Source organism: Hyla sarda, chromosome 5, assembly GCF_029499605.1.
Source record: "Hyla sarda isolate aHylSar1 chromosome 5, aHylSar1.hap1, whole genome shotgun sequence".
NCBI classification, from domain to species: Eukaryota; Metazoa; Chordata; class Amphibia; order Anura; family Hylidae; genus Hyla; species Hyla sarda.
In genome coordinates this window covers 104,083,873-104,105,935 of record NC_079193.1, presented here as the reverse complement: position 1 = coordinate 104,105,935, position 22,063 = coordinate 104,083,873, and the positions used below count along the sequence as shown (strand labels likewise).

Sequence of the window (22,063 nt, the reverse complement as noted above, 5' to 3'; positions counted from 1 at the left end):
GCCATTAATACAGGTAACGAGTGAAGGACAGAGGAGACTCTTAAGGGTAGGGTCACACATAACGGATCTGCAGCGTATTTTACGCTGCAGATCCACCAGTGACCCGACCCATTTTGTGCCTCCAGCTGTTGACACCCCCTCCCCCTGCCTTGTCCCGCCCCTGGCCTACTCGCAGCGGAAATCCACCGCTACGAGCAGCCACACGGAGGGATAAGGGGATAGGGGATAAGATGTCTGACCGCTGGGGACCCCCGCAACCTTGCATTCATCACGCCCCCTCACATATACTTGCATAGCGGGGGCGGGGCATGACATCACATGGTAGCGGAGTCGTGTTGTCACGATATTCCGGCCCCGTGGTCGGCATCCAGCAGTTTGTGAGCTGGCAGCGCGGCGTGCAGCTCAAAGAGGTGGGTGCTGAATGCAAGATTGCGGGGGTCCCCAGCAGCGGGACCCCCATGATCACACATCTTATTCCCTATCCTTTGGATAAGGGATAAGATGTCTTAGGCCCAGAGTACCCATTTAAGCGCAAGCTACAGACCCCTCCCCCCCTCCCCCCATGTTTAACCCCCGTAAGGACCACAGGTATTCTCATTTTTGCACTTTCATTTTTTCTTCCTCACCTTCTAAAAATCATTACCCTTTTAATTTTCCACCCACAGACCCATATGAGGGCTTCTTTTTTGCAGTAAAGATGTTTGTGGCTCTGAGATAGTGCTTTATTCCTAGCACTATGTGGGTAGGCTGTGATTTCAAGATACCACTCCATGATGATGGCTTAGACAGAGGAAAGCATCACAAGCTAGCGCACTGCAACTTTCCAGCCCACAATTGCATTATTTAGGCTGATGGTTTATGGGAGAGCCATTGTCCTGACAAAATGAAATTTCTTGTTAGTGCATACCAGAAGTAATAGCTGGTGTTGGTTTAAATAGTGGAATAAATATAACTATGAGTAAGGTCAAGTGAGGCCGAAACACGTCAGACATTTTTTCTTTTTCTGGAAATAAAGGAATTCTGTCATGCTGGGTGCTTCTGTTTAGTGCAATAAAGAGGTTTAAAACATTAAGTTGTGTTGTATGTAAAATAATAAAAATAAATGTAACATAAATAATGTGTGAAAAACTCACAAACAGAAAAAATTTGGTGGAGATAATTAAAAACTGTCTTAAAAAGAAACTGTATATTGCCTATAGTAACTAAATACAGTGCAGCTTTCATATTCTTCTCTTTAACAAAAAAAAAAAGAGCTGTACTGATTGGTTGCTATGGGTAATAAAGACACTTAAGCCAGGTTCACAGAGCCGAAAATGTGCGTAACGTCTGCCCAGAAAACACAGAAAGACATTACACACATTTGAATAATTCAGCAGGCTCTTGGACCGCTTGGAAATGCGTCGTCCAAGTGGAATCCATAGAAGGAATATACAAGGCTATTCTTTCTGCGGAGGCCGGAATCAGGATTTCCGGAAATTCCGCAGAGTGCACAGAGCAGCAGAATCCCATTGAAATCAATGGGACTCTGCAGCAGCTGAATGTCCATGCGGAATATTCCTGTGGAATTCTGCACGGACATTCTGCAGAGTGAACATACCTTTTCCATCTAGATACTTTTTGATCATTTCCCCCAATGTGACAGATCTGTCAAACCTGTTGAAGAAAAAAATGTATTTGATTCCCATAGCAATCAATAACATTGCACCTTTTTTAAGCAATTTTAATTTAGACAGTATAAATAAATGAAGCCCAACATGTTTTTTAATTATTACATGATGGTCATACGAAATTATGGAAATTACACAATGAGGTATCCTATAAAAACGCAATAATTTCCACACAAAATTTACAGCCTTGAGAAAATCACATAAAAATAGTGGCGTAACTGAATATTTTTACATTCTGCTAATCATATGTATGTGTGTCTATATATATATATATATATATATATATATATATATATATATATATATATATATTGCTAATTTTTATTTACTGAAAATGTATGCAATAGAAGAAATACACCCAAATGTATATGAAATAAGAAATGATGGCTCCTGGCATGTTGTGAGGCAGAAATACATAAAAAAAATTCATAGCTGCTTTCTCCCAGAAATAGCGCCACTCATCGAGTTTGCGTGTTTTATTGCAGCTCAGTTCCATTGCAATACTGAAGTAAAAGTAGCTGAGTTATAATAACACAAAGTACCTAAGGGCATGTGTGATACTGTTTCTAAGGGTAGGGTCACTTGTGCCGCATTTTGCTGCGTATTTTCTGCAGCTGATTTTGCTGCCCAATGGGTAGGAAAATACATAGCAGCAAATACGCCACAAAAGATGAAATAAAATACAGCACATGTGAATCTACCCTAAAAGAAGAAAGCAGCTGTATATTATTTTTCTGCATCACTGATATTCTGTACCTCCACAGCTTCCACAGCTCTGGCTTCCATTGTGATGCACGCACATTACAGCACTTGACCACTGAGTAGTGTTGAGCGGCATAGGCCATATTTGAGTTCGCGAATATATGGACGAATATTCGTCATATATTCGCTAAATTCGCATATTTGTAATATTCTCGTTTTATTTTCGCATATGCGAAAATTCGTGTATGTGAAAATTAACATATGCGAAAATTAGCATATACAAAAATTAGCCTAAGCGAAAATTCGCATGCCTGTCTCACACAGTAGTATTAGAGCCTTCTTTACACCACACAAGCTGAAAGCAGAGAGGGGTGATCACTATGATGTGTACTCTACACAAAAAAAAAACGAATATTCGTAATTACGAATATATAGTGCTATATTCGCGAATATTCGTGAATTCGCGAATATGCAATATTCGCAAATAAAATTTGCATTGCGAATATTCGCGAGCAACACTACCACTAAGGTAAGTGATTGGCTCCACTGTGACATGGATATACAGAAAGTTATAGTTTCAGGAAAATAAATAAAATCAGTAATGGTACAGTTGGGGATTTGACTGTATAACAACTGCATAGTGTTTGTTTTTCTATTTTATAGCATTTTCTGCAGCTTGTTTTCTTTCCTAAACTCTTGTACAGTCCCTTAAAGGGGTACTCTGCCGCAAACATCTTATCCCCTATCTAAAGCATAGGGGATAAGATGTTAGATGGCTGTGGTCCCTCTGCTGGGGACGTCCGTGATCTCTGGCGCGGCACCCCGCCATTCGGTGCAAATTCCGCTCCGTGCCTGATGACTGGCGATATGGCTGCAACGCCCCCTCATTCACTTGTATGGGAGGAGGCGTGACGGCTACATCATAGCTGTCACGCCTCCTCCCATTGACAAGAACGTCGCAAAAGCTTGCAGCTTCCGCACATGCCAGTCAACGGGCACGGAGCGGAGTTTGCGGGGTGCACCGCTGGAGATCGCAGGGGTCCCCAGCGGCAGGACCCCCGCGATCTAGCACCTTATCCCCTATCCTTTGCGGTGGAGTACCCCTTTAAGGGTACATTCACATGCTCATAACTAGCAGTGGGTTTCCCACTATGGGAAATCCGCTGCAAGTTATGCTACCATTCATTTCAACTGGTCTGCTGGAAATCTGCCACTATTCCAGACTGTCCGTGGACCCATACAAGTGATTGGTAGTGTAATTTACTGTGGATTTGCCACACTGGGAAACCTGCTGCTAAATATGAGCATGCGCACGTACCCTTAATATGCTCTCAAATCAGTTTGGGTAAAAGGGGTTCTCCACTTTGGACATTTAGATTGATTAAAAGGCTCTATTGACAAAAAGATGTTCACTAAGTGTCCCCTTACTGAAATTCCCAGAGAACAGCTGTGATCTGTTGGGAAATATGGCAGGAAGGCTTGGTTCACACTATGGGATTTCTAAGTAGAATTCCATCTTGAAATTCTGCTTTGACACCTGTCACACTTTAAATCTTTGGGTGGAATTATTTTGGCCTGAGAATCCATGGTGGAACCTAGTCTACATGTTTTGGCTACAGAACCAATGAAACATTGTACAGTGTTCATTCATATGAATAGACTGTGTAAGACAGGACAGGTCCTTCAAAGTGAGAGACAATCTTTTTAAAGGCTTTTCCTGAGATGAGGATCCAAGTTTATAAACTCCTTAATATAGTATATAAAAAAAACTGGTTTTCTAAACTGTAAAACCCTTTCAATGTCATAGCTAAACTATAGTAATGTCACATTAATATAAGCAATATACTTCAAAAATATTGTGTGTGTCATTATATGGTGTCTCTGTGATAGAAAACCTGCATAATCCCACATGCAATTGCATAATGGTCGGTGACGTTTTTTTTTCATAGACTTTAGAGGTATCATACTGGAATTTGGAATTTAGATTGTGAGCCCCATTGAGAATAGATATCAATGTGTAAGGACAAGTTCTGTATACTGCTGCACTATATTATTATGCACTATTTTTTTATTATTATTAATAATTTAATTATTATTCTTTTGATGATGATGATGATTAGTAGTAGTAGTATTAATTATATTAAAATAAAAAGTTAACGCAGGGTGTAAATACAAAACAAAATGTAGCTCTTTCTGCTGTGTATACAAGGATGTCAATTCCACACATTTAAACATTTAAATAAACATACTTTTTATTTAATAGAGAAAAATCTAGTAGTTTGCTATTTTTATACACCAGAGATAATATTTATATATTATTACTAAGGCACTTCCAGATATATTAATATGACATATTGTTTAGGCCAGTCCAACAAAGGCATCCTAACATCTCATCCTTCATATCCAAGTGAATTACCTGTCTTGACTATTACATTTGTACAGACTTGTTGTATTGTTGTTTCTCCTTGTTGGGCTTTGTTGCTATATGTATTGACCAGTTGATGCAAACATTAGTCTTGTCCCGGCCCGAGGTGGCCAATAAAATCAACATATTAAAAGCTTCATCCCCACTGATAAAGGGAAGTGTAAGAATAATAGTCTGTCATTCATGTAAACGACCTGTAGGTGCTAGTTCGGTGCACTAAACATGGCGGCAGAAACGAGACACACTGCCCCCTACCAGGAGAGGGGAGGAGTCACACCCCTGAATCCCTGCATATCAATAAAACACCTCATTAGCGCCACCTGGCTTTCTTTTATTTCCACCCGGGATGTGAATAAACCGAGCAATCCACAGGAAGTGCAGGAAAGGCTGCCAGGAAGCTTCTGACATATATATATATATACATATATATATATATATATATATATATATATATATATATATATATATATATATATATATATACAGTATATATAATAGATGATTTGGGTTACATAGTATTACATATCTATTTATATGATATCGGAAAATCATTGCATCTAGATTAATAGTCTTTAGGATGGATCCCTTAACATTTTCTGACATGTAATTTAAATAATTGACACCATTTATATGAGGTTTGTTATTAGAGTAGTGGTCTCCAACCTATGGCTCTCCAGCTGTTTCCAACTACAACTCCTAACATGCAGGTAGAATTGAATATTTGCTCCAGGTTGTAGAATACTAAGGATAAGAAGACAGAGAGAACTTGTTTCTTTATTAATAAGTAATGGATTTCAGAGTAAAGTCTTGAAAACGAACTATCACCTAACAGTCTTCAATAGGATTAATGTATTAGTGAACTACATAAGAGGAACCTATACTGGACAGAGGGTCTGTAAGGTCGGACACTTTAATTTCCACTAGGCCTTGTTAATGGGTAGTAAAGGTGAAATGGTTTCAGACAGCCAAACAAAGAAGAGATTAGTCTGAATGTATTGTGCTTATTGCAGCCCATCCCTCTTTGTGTTGAGTATGCTTCATTACCATGAGAAAATGGTGCCAACTGTCTGCTTCTTGGGCATTCCCCTTACCATAATCTCCATGCATCTCTACAATATGGAGTGAGGGGGATAAGGATGCTGGCTCCATAGTAATTACAGGTAATAAGACAATTTATGTATAAAAAATAAAAATAAATAAAGCTGTCAGAGTTCTTAGAATTGTGATACTTTTAGATGCCGTCCATATTTCTTCTCTCTTTACATTTATTTAACACCGATAAAGATCAATGGCTTTTCATTATCTGTAAACGAGGTTCAAGTCATGTGTCTAAAATGCAGAAGCAGAAGTGCAAATACTGGAACTGAATGTCACCAGAAGGTCATGCTGGGATTTCTGGTACTATGGGATTGGGGGGGGGGGGGGGTCACTGTGCATAGACAGAGTGAAAGTATATTTCTCATGCAGAACTGTCCATATAAAGATATAAAGTTATCTTTCATTAAGCCTATGTAACACTGTGCTTGCATGTAGATGAATTCATAGTTCGTACTACTCCATTTCAGTGTTAAATGTACCCGAGAAAATAAAATTATATCATTCTAGATGTACCTGGTGGGAATATTAACACTAAATGCTCGAAATCCGTATGTCTGCACCAGATAATGGCGAACTAAAGATCGCAGGTCAAACAGATTTAGTCCAAAATATGGACAGACGGATAGATAAGATTAGATAGATAGATAGATAGATAGATAGAAAGATAGGATAGATACAATAGATAGATAGATAGATAGATAGATAGATAAGATAGATAGATAGATAGATATATAGATAGATAGATAGATTATAGAGATCCTGTAAATAGGACAATAGGTAAAAAGATTAATACATAGAAATGTAAATAGACAGATACTGTAAATAGGATAATAGAAAGACAAACAGACAGATAGAAGATAGATACATAGATAGATAGATAGATAGATAGATAGATAGATAGATAGATATTGTAAATAGTATAACAGACAGATAGATAGATAAATAGATAGATAGATATTGTAAATAGTGTAATAGACAGACAGATAGATAGATAGATAGATAATAGATAGATAGATAATAGATAGATAGATAATAGATAGATAGATACCAGATAGATAGATAGATAGATAGATAGATAGATAATAAATAGATGATAAATAGATGATAGATAGATAATAGATAGATAGATAGATGATAAATAGATGATAGATAGATAGATAGATAATAGATAGATAGATAGATAGATAGATAGATAGATAGATATTGTAAATAGTATAATAGACAGATAGATTAGATAGATATTGTAAATAGTGTAGTAGACAGACAGATAGATAGATAAATAGATAGATAATAGATAGATAAATAGATAGATAGATAATACATAGATAGATAGATAATAGATAGATTGATACGAGATAGATACCAGATAGATAGATAGATAGATAGATAGATAGATAGATAGATAGATGATAGATATATATATAGAAAGGAGATAGATAATAGATAGACAGATAGATATTGTAAATAGTATAATAAACAGATAGATAGATGATAGATAGATAGATATTGTAAATAGTATAATAGATAGATAGATAGATAGATAGATATGAGATAGATAAATAGATCGATAGATAGATAGATATGAGATAGATAAATAGATCGATAGATAAATAGATAGATAGATAGATATGAGATAGATAGATAGATAGATAGATAGATAGATAGATAGAGTATAGTTGACTATTGGTAGCTCCTTTATTACATATTTAGTATTGTCAATATTAGAAGAGGCTTCTTATCCCTTATCTGTGATTTTATAGAGAGGAGATCAGTAGTCCTCCCATTAGCCAGTGTTATCGATAATGAATTGTTATAAAACAAGCATTATGTCACAATTAACCCCTCCATGGCTGCCGGTGAGCTATTGGTCCAGCAATAATCATTTATTATGCCAATTACTGATATGTCTTCCCCCATACCGCTCGGTGGTGAGGAGTAGGAGGTGACAACAGTGTAAACTCATCGGGGATCACTTATGTGCACATGAATGATGTGGCTGCTGCTTGTTAAAATGTTGGCGTTGCCTGTAAATTAACCCTGTAGAAAGCAGTGATGAGCAGGTGACAGCGCTATTATCGCCTAGATCACACCGAGGTGTAGTGCGGCTGATGCGGTATTAGAGGACTGATAGATAGAAGATAGATAGATAGATAGATAGATAGATAGATAGATAGATAGAAGATAGATAGATAGATAGATAGATAGAAGATAGATTATATATAAATAAACAAACAAGTAGATAATTAGGCAGATGAATAAAGAAATATATAAATGTTTGATGTGAATAGTTTGTGTTTATGTTCACATCTTTTATTTAATGTATATAGCAATTCATTTCTATGTAAAAGTATTTGTTGGCTGAGTCAAATAATACAAATGTTCTGTTGCCACAGCACAGTATATATATATATATATATATATATATATATATATATATATATATAGATAGATAGATAGATATTACCCTGTACGAAAACAGGTATTTATTTACTGCGTTATTATTTATACAAAATCCCAGATATTGATATAAAATCTCTATTCTCTGTCTTGTACACTGAAGGGAATAGAAGTGTTTATTTCTGCTCCTGATAATTCATTGCATTGCCGCACAGCGATGGAAAAACCGCAGCAGCAGAGGTAGAAAAAAACGCAACAAAGACCAACTCAGTTTTCCTGCATCTGTAGTGGAGATCTGTGTGTCACATTTTATACCGCAAAAAAATAAAAATAAAAAACATGTATATATATAATTTCTTTATATAGCGCCTACAGATTCCGCAGCGCTTACAATTATGGGGTACAAACATATATATATATATATATATATATATATATATATATATATATATATATATATATATATAATATTGTCGCACATCTGTGACATTTACAGCAATCTCTAGCACACTTCCAGCTCTTTGTATTCTATCTGGCGCTCGATACATTACAATATGGCCCCTGTCAACCCCATGATAAAAACTAATCAGAAGACATCATTACAGCTCAGTCTGTTTCTCATCGATATTTCCAGATTTGTGTCCCCCCCTGTTGATTGTGAAAAGGGACCCTGGATGTTGCACATGTAGAAGATAATAAGGGGGGCTGGTATCTCACTAGGTCTATTATGCCCCCACTGTCTAGGTCAAAATCTCAATGCTTAGTTTTTATGGCTCACGTTGTGATCTGATATAACAATCGGATTGTCTCCAGAGGATCCTTAGTTCCATGCGTTAAACTGTGCCAAATTTTTAATATACAAATCTTAGAATAATTTAGGTTAAATTATTTGGCCTAAATACTACAGCAGTGCTCTCCAACCTGCGGACTTCCAGATGTTGCAAAACTACAACTCCCAGCATGCCCGGACAGCCAACGGCTGTCCGGGCATGCTGGGAGTTGTAGTTTTGCAACATCTGGAGGTCCGCAAGTTGAAGACCACTGTACTACAGTAACCAGTATTTCAAATACAGTAAGAACAACCTTTATTTAAATTTGAGGTCAAGTGTTATACTAAATTATATTGCATTATATTACTAATGAATTATATAACTAGTATGACTATTTTTATATATATATATATATATATATATATATATATATATATACATATATATATATATATATAATTTTTACTTATTTATTTTGAAATAAGGTGAGCGGATAAGGCATCATGAGTTTATGTGGAAAGCACATGGGATATTTGCTCTCTGGCTTGGCAGCCTCATAGCTCCTCAGTTCTTCTACCCAGGGACTTACACTTATATGAGATGCCCTGGAGTGCCACCAACACCACTCTCATGTAAACTGAGAATTGAATGAGGTCCTCTCCTAGCCAGGATTCCTTCTAGCCTACATTAAATATCTATTTACTGGGGAGCGATCAGATGCAGTGAAGGAAGCCTCCATATGGTCCTATGTGATCGTCACTATCACCTGTAAGTCTGTGAAAATAATTTCTAAGAACCTTTTTCCTTGTGCTCCCCAAACAATAAAAACCCTGAGAAACCCAACTGCTACCGCCCGACTCCCTGCACGGTCTGCTGCCACCGCCAGCCAGTATGCCGGGATTCTTGGCTCCAATAGCCTAGTGTCATTCCCTCAAGTGCTCAATGTTATCAGCTATAGAAAAGTGAGATATTCAGAACTAAAATGTGAAGATTTCTGATTGAGCCAATAGCATCCAAGATTCCATCAGGCTCCTCATCATCATCACTTGTCATGGGTTCTTGTCGGATTAATTATTAAAAACACAAAAGATAGGCAATCATTGCCTTTAAAATGAAATGAAAACGATACTGTGAATAGGATAATATAAAGATAGATAGATTTTTTTTGTGTTTTGTACAATTGTGACAAACCAGTTAGTATCTACTAAATGTGGCATTTTTTGCATTCCACAACTGTGTGTGTGTATATATATATATATATATATATATATATATATATATATATATATATAGATCGAAAGATTTCCAGTGAGGGTTGTAAATATATATATATATATATATATATATATATATATATATATATACATATATATATATATAATTTGCAGTAAGACCTTCCTGTGTGTTGTACTTTTCATAAACTTTTCACACTTATATTAGGGAGTTTTTAGCATACAAGACTATGATTCTACTGTATTATTTATGTACTTTCATAGTCTTCCTCTGTACTGGTCTGTACTGTGATGTATAATGTAAAGGAGGATAAACCTAGACCATGAATACTTATCACTTTGCCAATTCATAAAAATAAGTTTGAATACTTAGAATTTTCACATCAAACATGAGACATATCTTCAAAGGTGAAAATAAGTTTGTGCATATACTTGCGGTATGCGGAGAAATGTATATATATATATATATATATATATATATATATATCCAGTGGATGTATTAATTATTATCCAGTGACCAGGGATTTGTACTGATAGCACCCACATCTACAGGTGTGCTGCTCCTCTCTTGGTTTTCTATATATATATATATATATATATATATATATATATATATATATACACACACACATACATACATTGCACATAGGATGTTTCCCAAAGGATGCACCCTGCTTCCCCAAGTGATCCTACAATAGCAGGTCTTCCGTGTAGCTTCCATAAAAAGTTGAAACCCCCAACCCCTCTGCTTCAGAGAATTTAGGATGAAATAATAATGGGCAGCGATGCATTTGATCTTCACCGCTAAGTAGCCAGAGAAGGAGGCACAGGTGACATGTTCCAATTAGGAATTGTCTAATTAAATTAGTGTCACATAAAGCAGCCAATAATCCAGAGGCAGAGGGCTGAGGGAGGGGGCTCCTCTTGTGTCCTTCTCTCTGAGCTGTGCCATGAAAGAGGCAGCAAGCCCCTCCCTGGAATCATTAGCCCTAATGGAGGTGTGAAGAGAACGACCATATATAAAAGTCACAGAGGCTGCTTGTTGACACATTTCTAGGAGAGGAGCGCAGTGAATGACTTGTGGGGGCTGTTCCTAAATCCTCATCATCTGCAGCCACATGAAGTGGGGACACCTATGGATCACACAGTAAGCAGAAAGGACACTCTGATCTTGTGAAGCCCTCCCAGCACTTGTTGGAGAGCCACTTCCCTTACTAAGTAAGGGTCTGCCCAGCACTGCAGAGGTTAAGAAGATTTCTTAGGACAGAGGATGCAGCTAGGAGAACAGATCCTGACCAGCTCTGCTCCTAACCTGCCTCACACTTTTTACCCTTTGCCTGGAGACCCCAGTAGCGCCGCTCAGAGCCCAGGCTTGGACTTCAGCGTTGGACAACATAAAAGCCAACAGAAGAAGTTCTCCTCCAGAGGCCTTCACCTAGACAGCCCCAGAGATCCAGGCACCTCCACCCCGGGGAGCGCAATGCTCAGCGAGGCCACTGAGGGCTTCCAAGCCACCAAGGCTTTACCGGACACCGGGAGGAAGGGATCCCCGGTAGGAGAAGAGGACCTGAGCTCTGCACCTCCAACCTCGGCTCCACGATACCTGGACAACTCTCTACAGCCCCCCTCTGAGCGCTACTACCTTCCATCCCAGGGGCAACAGCCCCAGCAAACAGGGGCAGAGCTGGGCTCCCCTTGCTCCATCTTCCCTTATGCTCCACCACAGCACAGCGCGGTGTACCCACCTGGAGGAGCCGCTAGATACCCCCCTTACAGCAGCATGCTGCCCCCCGCAGGGTTCTCCCCTCCAGTGTGCCCTTCTCGCCCTCAGTACTCCACCGGTTATCAGTACAGCCAGGCGCCTGGCACCATGTACAGCCCGTACCCATCTGCAGGCTCTGGCAGTGGGCTCAGTGCACTGGGGCTGCCGGGCAGCGGGTCTGGGGTCAGGGCACAGATCTACCTCTGTAATCGCCCCCTATGGCTCAAATTTCACCGGCACCAGACCGAGATGATCATCACCAAGCAGGGCAGGTAAGTCCTCGAAGTATGATGTAATGAAGTGAAAAAGTATTATCACAATGTAACATATTGGAAAAGTATTATCACAATGTAACATATTGGAAAAGTATTATCACAATGTAACATATTGGAAAAGTATTATCACAATGAAACATATTGGAAAAGTATTATCACAATGTAACATATTGGAAAAGTATTATCACAATGAAACATATTGGAAAAGTATTATCACAAGGTAACATTCCTACAAATATTTGTCTACACGTATTCCAGAACATCATGTCGGATCTGCTAGTTTGCAGGCCATGGACTATAGTTTAATTATTCTTCTGTACTTTAAGAAGTGTTTGTTGTGCTCAGTCTAATGCTCTAGTGCCCTGTATGACAGTGTGTATGAGGGCACTGCTTCAGTCCTGCCACCCCTGATGTGCCCTGTATGACAGTGTGTATGAGGGTACTGCTTCAGTCCTGCCACCCCTGATGTGCCCTGTATGACAGTGTGTATGAGGGCACTGCTTCAGTCCTGCCACCCCTGATGTGCCCTGTATGACAGTGTGTATGAGGGCACTGCTTCAGTCCTGCCACCCCTGATGTGCCCTGTATGACAGTGTGTATGAGGGCACTGCTTCAGTCCTGCCACCCCTGATGTGCCCTGTCCTCTGTGTATATCTATCACTATCTATATACCACTTATTGATGAGATTGTTACTTCTTATCACTGTATAGGAGGATGTTTCCTTTCCTGAGCTTCAACATCACAGGACTGAACCCCACATCCCATTATAATGTGTTCGTAGAAGTGGTGCTGGCAGATCCAAATCATTGGCGATTTCAGGGGGGCAAATGGGTGACGTGTGGGAAAGCGGACAACAACATGCAAGGTGAGGCTGGGGACTTTATATCTTTATTCTATTATATTATATACTATTCTATTATATACATGTTTGCGGACTTTAATCTCAACATGTTCAGAGTCTTGTCTTGACGCAAAGATTTTCTATCTATAATGTATCTATTATCTACATGTCTATGTTTCTATCAATAAATCTGCATATATCTATCTCTCAAAAATCAATCTGTAGATATCCCGTAATAAATCCGCATCTAGCTATCTATCTATCTATCTATCATTCTCTCTCTCTCTCTCTCTCTCTCTCTCTCTCTCTCTCTCTCTCTCTCTCTCTCTCTCTCTCTCTCTCTCTCTCTCTCTCTCTCTCTCTCTCTCTCAAAGGAATGCTAAACCCCAAAGTTAATGACAAATTAAGTTAATCTTAATTGGTTTGTCTCAATCGTGCACAACAGAAAAAACTCTTTCTTGTATTGATATGTATCTATCTATACATTTATCTATCTTTCTATCTATCTATCTATACATTTATCTATCTATCTAGCTCATATCTATCTATCTATCTCATATCTATCTATCTATCTATCTATCTATCTCCTATCTATCTATCTATCTCCTATCTATCTATCTATCTATCTATCTCCTATCTATCTATAAATATATCTATAAATATATCTATCTATACATACATTTATCTATAAATCTGTCTATCTATAAATCTATCTATCTATCTATCTATCTATCTATCTATCTATCTATACATACATTTATCTATAAATCTGTCTATCTATAAATCTATCTATCTATCTATACATTTATCTATAAATCTGTCTATAAATCTATCTATCTATCTATAAATCTATCGAATCTTCTAAATTTCTTTAACTATTTCTTTAGTCATTCCCACATTGAGTAGCAGACCCTGCTGTGCTCCCTGTCTCACCAAGATCTTACACTTCCAGGTAACAAGGTGTACGTACACCCCGAATCTCCCAACACCGGGGCTCACTGGATGAGGCAGGAGATCTCATTTGGCAAACTGAAACTCACCAACAACAAAGGAGCCAACAATAACAACACACAGGTAAAAGCTGTGGGAATATACAATACCATGGACAGCGAATGTAACGGGATAGAAAGGAGCGTTATAACGGGACAGAGGGGCACTGCATGCAGAGACAATGTACTGCAATACAACGCTCAGCGCTCTAGTCATTTTATTGAAGTCAATTCCAGTAGATAATCTAGGTGTGAGTGAGGTGGATGGATAGGTAGATGATTTAGTGATGATAGATAGAGAGATGATAAATTACATAAATACTGTATACTGGATGACAGACTGAAAGATAGATAGATAGATGGATAGATGGATAGATAGATAGATAGATAGATACACAGATAATTTGATGTTTCTATTGTCATTGTGTCTGCTTGAACTTCTTTTGATGTGGTGTAAACATCACCTTTTCACATCAGCCCCCACCTCCTACTTTTCACAAAGGTCTTTTATGACTTTACTTTTGCCTCCGCTTCTACGCCCACCTTGATCTCTATAACCTCTGCTCTTCCCGAATGTAGGTGGTCTGCGGCTACTACACCTCCACCTTTACCAACAGTTGTTACCTTCACCGCTCAGTCTCTGCCTACACTCTGCTTAGTGCTTATGGATCTCTCCTACCACTCATTCTCCACCTGCCAGCACCACACTACAATTCCCTCTCCATCAGGGTTCTCTGCCAGCACCACACTACAATTCACTCTCCATCAGGGTTCTCTGCCAGCACCACACTACAATTCACTCTCCATCAGGGTTCTCTGCCAGCTCCACACTACAATTCCCTCTCCATCAGGTTTCTCTGCCAGCTCCACACTACAATTCACTCTCCATCAGGGTTCTCTGCCAGCTCCACACTACAATTCCCTCTCCATCAGGGTTCTCTGCCAGCACCGCACTACAATTCCCTCTCCATCAGGGTTCTCTGCCAGCACCACACTACAATTCACTCTCCATCAGGGTTCTCTGCCAGCTCCACACTACAATTCCCTCTCCATCAGGGTTCTCTGCCAGCTCCACACTACAATTCCCTCTCCATCAGGGTTCTCTGCCAGCTCCACACTACAATTCCCTCTCCATCAGGGTTCTCTGCCAGCACCACACTACAATTCCCTCTCCATCAGGGTTCTCTGCCAGCTCCACACTACAATTCACTCTCCATCGGGGTTCTCTGCCAGCTCCACACTACAATTCCCTCTCCATCAGGGTTCTCTGCCAGCACCACACTACAATTCACTCTCCATCAGGGTTCTCTGCCAGCTCCACACTACAATTCACTCTCCATCGGGGTTCTCTGCCAGCTCCACACTACAATTCACTCTCCATCAGGGTTCTCTGCCAGCACCACACTACAATTCACTCTCCATCAGGGTTCTCTGCCAGCTCCACACTACAATTCACTCTCCATCAGGGTTCTCTGCCAGCTCCACACTACAATTCCCTCTCCATCAGGGTTCTCTGCCAGCTCCACACTACAATTCCCTCTCCATCAGGGTTCTCTGCCAGCTCCACACTACAATTCCCTCTCCATCAGGGTTCTCTGCCAGCTCCACACTACAATTCCCTCTCCATCAGGGTTCTCTGCCAGCACCACACTACAATTCCCTCTCCATCAGGGTTCTCTGCAAGCTCCACACTACAATTCCCTCTCCATCAGGGTTCTCTGCCAGCTCCACACTACAATTCCCTCTCCATCAGGGTTCTCTGCCAGCTCCACACTACAATTCACTCTCCATCAGGGTTCTCTGCAAGCTCCACACTACAATTCCCTCTCCATCAGGGTTCTCTGCCAGCTCCACACTACAATTCACTCTCCATCAGGGTTCTCTGCCAGCTCCACACTACAATTCCCTCTCCATCAGGGTTCTCTGCCAGCTCCACACTACAATTCCCTCTCCATCAGGGTTCTCTGCCAGCACCACACTACAATTCCCTCTCCATCAGGGTTCTCTGCCAGCTCCACACTACAATTCCCTCTCCATCAGGGTTTTCTGCCAGCACCACACTACAATTCCCTCTCCATCAGGGTTCTCTGCCAGCTCCACACTACAATTCCCTCTCCATCAGGGTTCTCTGCCAGCTCCACACTACAATTCCCTCTCCATCAGGGTTTTCTGCCAGCTCCCATTACCTACAGGTTCCCTATAGTAGTCACTCTGCCTGCACTCACTCACTCACTCACTCTCAAATCTTTTTTACTACCTCTGTCCACCAGTGCTCTCTACCTGCACCCAGTACTAGCACTGGCTCTTTACCAGAGATCTGTACTAATGCAATCTTCCACCACCCAATGCTCTATACCAGTGGTCTCCAACCTGCAGACCTCCAGATGTTGCAAAACTACAACTCCCAGCATGCCCGGACAGCCGTAGGCTGTCCGGGCATGCTGGGAGTTGTAGTTTTGCAACATCTGGAGGTCCGCAGGTTGAATACCACTGCTCTATACATTCACTCTACAGTTCTCCCATCCGCATTGTTTCATATATATATATATATATATATATATATATATATACATATATATATATATATATACATATATATATATATATATATATATATATATATATATATATATATAGATGCAAATCATAAAATGTTGCAGTATCTTGTAATACCTTTTTTATTGGACTAATAGTATTTTGTAGAGACAAGCTTTCGGGATTCCTCCCTTTATCAAGGGATTTGCTTTGGACTTGATAAAGGGAGGAATCCCGAAAGCTTGTCTCTACAAAATACTGTTAGTCCAATAAAGAAGGTATTACAAGATACTGCAAATTTTTATGATTTGCATCTGCATCACTGGACTAATAGGGCTACCCAAATTTACATATATATATATATATATATATATATATATATATATATATATTCTGTTTCATATATTTTTTCTTCAATAATCTTTGTAACAATATCGTCTATTTTTTGTTAGATGATAGTCCTGCAGTCTCTTCACAAGTATCAGCCCCGTCTCCATATAGTAGAAGTGAGTGAAGATGGAGTAGAAGACCTGAACGACTCTGCCAAAACCCAGACTTTCACTTTCCCAGAAACCCAGTTCATTGCTGTCACAGCCTACCAGAATACAGATGTAAGAGCAGACACCTATGTGTTAGAATTTCCCTTACCCCATATACAATAGAACAAATAAAATCTAATCCTTTTTTCCCCCTGCATAGATTACACAGTTAAAGATTGACCATAACCCCTTTGCAAAAGGCTTCAGAGACAACTATGACTCGTAAGTAACTTGCCAATATTCTATTTTTATTAATGTGACTTCTTATTAGGATATCTGTATGTCAGTAATGTCAACCCCTCTTTACATATATGGTGGAATGTAGCAATAGGTAACTGTAGATGGGCCCTGTCCAGTCATGGATCATGTGATAGTCACCCTTGGCTCTTATTCTTTTTGTAGCATGTACACCGCTTCAGAAAATGACCGATTAACTCCATCTCCTGCGGATTCTCCTAGATCCCACCAGATAGTCCCCGGGGCCCGATACAGCGTCCAGCCTTTCTTCCAGGAACAATTTGTCAACAACCTGCCCCCCACCAGGTACTACAGCGGGGAGAGGACTGTACCCCAGACCAATGGTCTTCTTTCACCACAGGCCAATGAAGAAGTGACCAGCGCCCCCCCACAAAGGTGGTTTGTAACCCCGGTTCAACAAGCAGGGGCTAACAAATTGGACATGGGTCCCTATGACACAGACTATTCTTCTAGCTCTCTTCTCACTTATGGCATAAAGTCTCTACCTATCCAAACTTCACACCCCATGGCATATTACCCAGACGCTGCCTTTGCCTCTATGACAAGTTGGGGGAGCAGAAGTTCCCCATATCAGAGGAAAATGAGCACAGGTCTACCTTGGTCCTCAAGGTCAAGTCCATCAGGGTTCCCAGAAGACCTTCTAACTAAAGACAAAGTCAAGGAAGAAATGGGCTCTTCTTGGGTGGAAACTCCCCCTTCAATAAAGTCTCTAGACTCAAACGATTCTGGGGTGTACACAGGGGCATGCAAAAGAAGAAGACTATCTCCTAGCACTTCAAGCAATGAAAATTCTCCCCCGATAAAGTGTGAGGACATTGCCAGCGAAGACTATAAAGATTCCTCTAAAGGCTTAGGCTACTATTCATTCTACTCTAGTTCATAAATAATTCCTATCTGTATTACTATATGTAAAGGTTGTAAGTTATGTTGTTGATCACACAGTGGACCATAGTGTTTAATGCCAAAAAGTGTGGCTTTGACTTTGATCCAGAGAACTCAAAAAAAATAAATAAAAAAAAACAAGAACTGATGCCCAATGTTCTCTGGACCGATGGTACCGAAACCTCTGAGTGCTGCAAGATCCAACCTGTCACATCCTGAACTCTAAACTTGACAGTATTTGGTTTATTTGAAAAGTGAAAAAAAATCTACTCCTTTTTTTTATGTGATTTATTTATGAGGAGAGACCTTTGTACAGATCGTGTAGATATTGCATATTGTGGAGTTTAATATATTGTATGCATCTATGTGTCTTTGTTTTGATTGATCACAAATACATTTTAACTGCACTCATCTGTTGTACAATTTGTATTGGTAGTACACAAAAAATATCTATAAAAATAGCCATTCCAGAATGTATTTCTACCATGTCTTGGAAATGCTACCAATAAAGGAATATTGTAAAAATGTATAAAGTGCATTATGGATCTGGAAGAAATTGTCAGTTTAATTATTTTCTGTATATAGTGCTTGGTCATTTTTAATAAATGTCTTAGCTCCGGGATATTCTATTTGTATTCACTAATTTTTTTTTTTTAATTAATATTATTTATTTATTTAATGGGTGGTCATGAAGATAGCGACCACCAGCTATGAAGTTTGGGATCTCTCTCCTGTCGGAGTCTAGTTTTACTATTATGAAAACGTTTAATATGTATTTTAAATAATATTGAAAGGTATGTAGATTTCTAACAACTATAATATTATTTCAGGGAGAAGACATTTTAGCAACATTTCACAAACGGCAGTCACAATAAAAATATATTTATCTATTTATTTCTGCTTTAAAAACGGCTTTCATAAATAGAAGTACAATTAAAGAGAATTCAATAAAATACTAAATTAAATAAAAAAAAGGGGATGGGTTTTGTTACATGGATAGATAGATAGATGGATAGATGAAAATCAGACAGATAGACCATATGTAATTTAAACGAAAGTTAGATAGAAAGATAGAAATATCTAGTAGTGCTGTCGCTAATACAAAGATTACACAGTAATCTGTAAATGTGATAGGATCATAGTGCATTATTATTATTATTATTATTCCTATAAGGCTAGGTTTCCACTTGTTTTTTTTTTTCTGGCAGTTTTTGGAAATTTACCACTGCAATTTTTGAGCCAAAGTCAGAAGTGGATCCATAAGGGAGGAGAAGTCTAAGTCCTTCCTTTATAATTCTTATTCCTTTTGAATACATTTCTGGCTTTGGCTCAAAAACTGCAATGGCAGTTTTACTAAATCTGCCAGAAAAAAAAAAACAAAAAAAAAAAAAACAGTGGAAACTTAGCCTTATAGGTATTTGTATTATTAGCCCTATCATTATTATTATTATTATTCAGTTAATGAATGCAGAGGATACACGTCGATTGCAAATTACTGGCATGACTATTAGTCATATATCCATCTACTTATATTTTTATTGTTTTCTATATTTCTCTCCCTCGCTATATATGACATTAACTTATTCATTATTTTATACTATACTGTCCTGCACACGCATATCTTTTATCTATCTATCTATCTATATATATATATCTCTATCTATCTATCTATCTATCTATCTATCTATATATCTCCCTCTCTCTCTCTATCTATCTATCTATCTATCATCTATTCATCCATCCATCCATCTATCTATCTATCTATCTATCTATCTATCTATCTATCTATCTATCTATCTCTCTATCTAGCAACAGGTAAAGGAGGTATCCTACCATAAGGCAATAAACACTTTGTTATCCACCATTTTGGATTGCTGTGGGACAACTTCCTTGCTTTGTATCTATCTATCTATCTATCTATCTATCTATCTATCTCTCTATCATCCCTCTATCTATCTCTCTATCTATCTATCTCTCTCTCTATCATCTATATATCTATATCTATCTATCTATCTATCCATCTCTCTCTCTCTCTCTCTCTCTCTCTATCATCTATCTATCTATCTATCTATCTATCTATCATCTATCCATCTATCTATCTATCTATCTATCTATCTATCTATCATCTATCCATCTATCTCTCTCTATCATTTATCTATTTATCTATTTATCTATCTATATATCTATCTATCTACCTCTCTCACTCTATCTATCTATCCATCTATCTCTCCCCCCCTCTCTCTCTCTATCTATCATCTATCTATCTATCTATCTATCTATCTATCTATCATCTCTCTCTCTCTCTCTCTCTCTCTCTCTCTCTCTCTATCATCTATCCATCTATCTATCTATCTATCTATCCATCCATCCATCCATCCATCTATCTATCATCTATCATCTATCTATCTATCTATCTATCTATCTATCTATCTATCTAGGTACTCCAATTCTCTCCACGAGGGGTTAATGTTAATTTCTAGGGCAAACACTTGCTTCTGCTTTGCATTCTGTTGTATGTGAGATGCAGTTGCGGTGAGATGACATTACAGGCCCCTGTTGTTCACTCTTCGCTTTCTTTGCATAGCTCTGGTTTAGAGACAACCCTGTTCTCTTGCAGGAAATGCAAACAATAAAGAGATTAAACCGCTTGTGGTAAGAGAGAGGGGAGAGGAAAGGCAGATAGGTAGGCAATACACATACCTTACAGGACCCTTTATTCCTTCTGTCTCATCACCAGCTACATTTATGACAACACTGAGATTGGATCTGGCAAAGCTACATTGCGCTCTGGTGTCTTCTGCGCAACAGTCATCTTGTTCTGATTATTGCAGTGTTTCCCAACCAGTGTGCCTCCAGCTGTTGCAAAACTACAACTCCCAGCAAGCCCGGACAGCCAAAGGCTGTCCGGGCATGCTGGGAGTTGTAGCTTTGCAACAGCTGGGGGCACACTGGTTGGGAAACACTAGATTATTGTATTAGTCGCTATTCCTATCTGAAACCTGTTTAGACCAACATAACAGAAGTCCATGGACTGTATCTAGAAGAAGAAATGTACAATAAGCCGTGCAGAAGTTCTCCTCATCACACTGTTTAATAGAAACATAAGTGCCTGCCTGGCCCCAATTAACACCTTGTGATTATAAGGCATTCCTAAGCTGTGGTGTCAGACACCAAATTGTGAATAAATGTATCTAATTATTCCTCCTAGGATGACACTGATAAACACGTCTATATTTAAAGGGAGATCAAGCCTGGGGATGTGGTCTGTTTGTTTACTCTCCTGATCAGAGAAGGTTAAGTAGCCAGCTTTCCCCTTTATAGAGGATATAATGCTATTTAACTAAGCACACAAGCTCTGTAGTGCAGCACAGTTAGACTCTGTTAGTCACTAATTATACTTCAAGGGGGACTCCATATTACTGAGAATGTATGCATAAGAATTTCCTGATAGCAGATATCATTCCAGGTTAAAGCAATGCAATATACTGCACATGCTCAAATATGTAAATGACACAGTAATCTGGTGATCTCTGCTACACTTTTAATTGTGCTGAATTTCTGTATGACTAATCTAGTCTTTTGTGCACGTACACCATCATTTTCTTAATAACTGGCAAAAGCTAGGCCTACATTTATCAGTTTAAGGGTGTGTTCACACTGAGGAATTCAAGAGGAATTCACGAGGAATAA

The 22,063-nt window shown here is 38.9% G+C and overlaps 1 protein-coding gene across 1 annotated transcript; it reads left to right on the top strand.

The window, feature by feature from the left end:
- The first annotated feature begins 11,315 nt into the window (after window positions 1–11,315).
- On the top strand, window positions 11,316–18,988 carry EOMES (eomesodermin). Its single transcript, XM_056520061.1, has 6 exons — window positions 11,316–12,325; window positions 13,040–13,194; window positions 14,123–14,244; window positions 17,147–17,305; window positions 17,394–17,455; window positions 17,636–18,988. The coding sequence occupies exons 1-6, from the start codon at window positions 11,562–11,564 to the stop codon at window positions 18,372–18,374; spliced, it is 2,001 nt and encodes a 666-aa protein (XP_056376036.1). The 5' UTR covers window positions 11,316–11,561; the 3' UTR covers window positions 18,375–18,988.
- The last annotated feature ends 3,075 nt before the right edge of the window (window positions 18,989–22,063 follow it).

What these genes read in the sequence shown, in the direction of transcription:
- EOMES (XM_056520061.1), top strand. Translation starts at nt 11,562, where the DNA reads ATGCAGCTAGGAGAACAGATCCTGACCAGCTCTGCTCCTAACCTGCCT. An exon ending in ATCATCACCAAGCAGGGCAG is followed by an intron (nt 12,326 to 13,039) that starts GTAAGTCCTCGA and finishes ATCACTGTATAG; the next exon opens with GAGGATGTTTCCTTTCCTGA. An exon ending in AGCGGACAACAACATGCAAG is followed by an intron (nt 13,195 to 14,122) that starts GTGAGGCTGGGG and finishes TTACACTTCCAG; the next exon opens with GTAACAAGGTGTACGTACAC.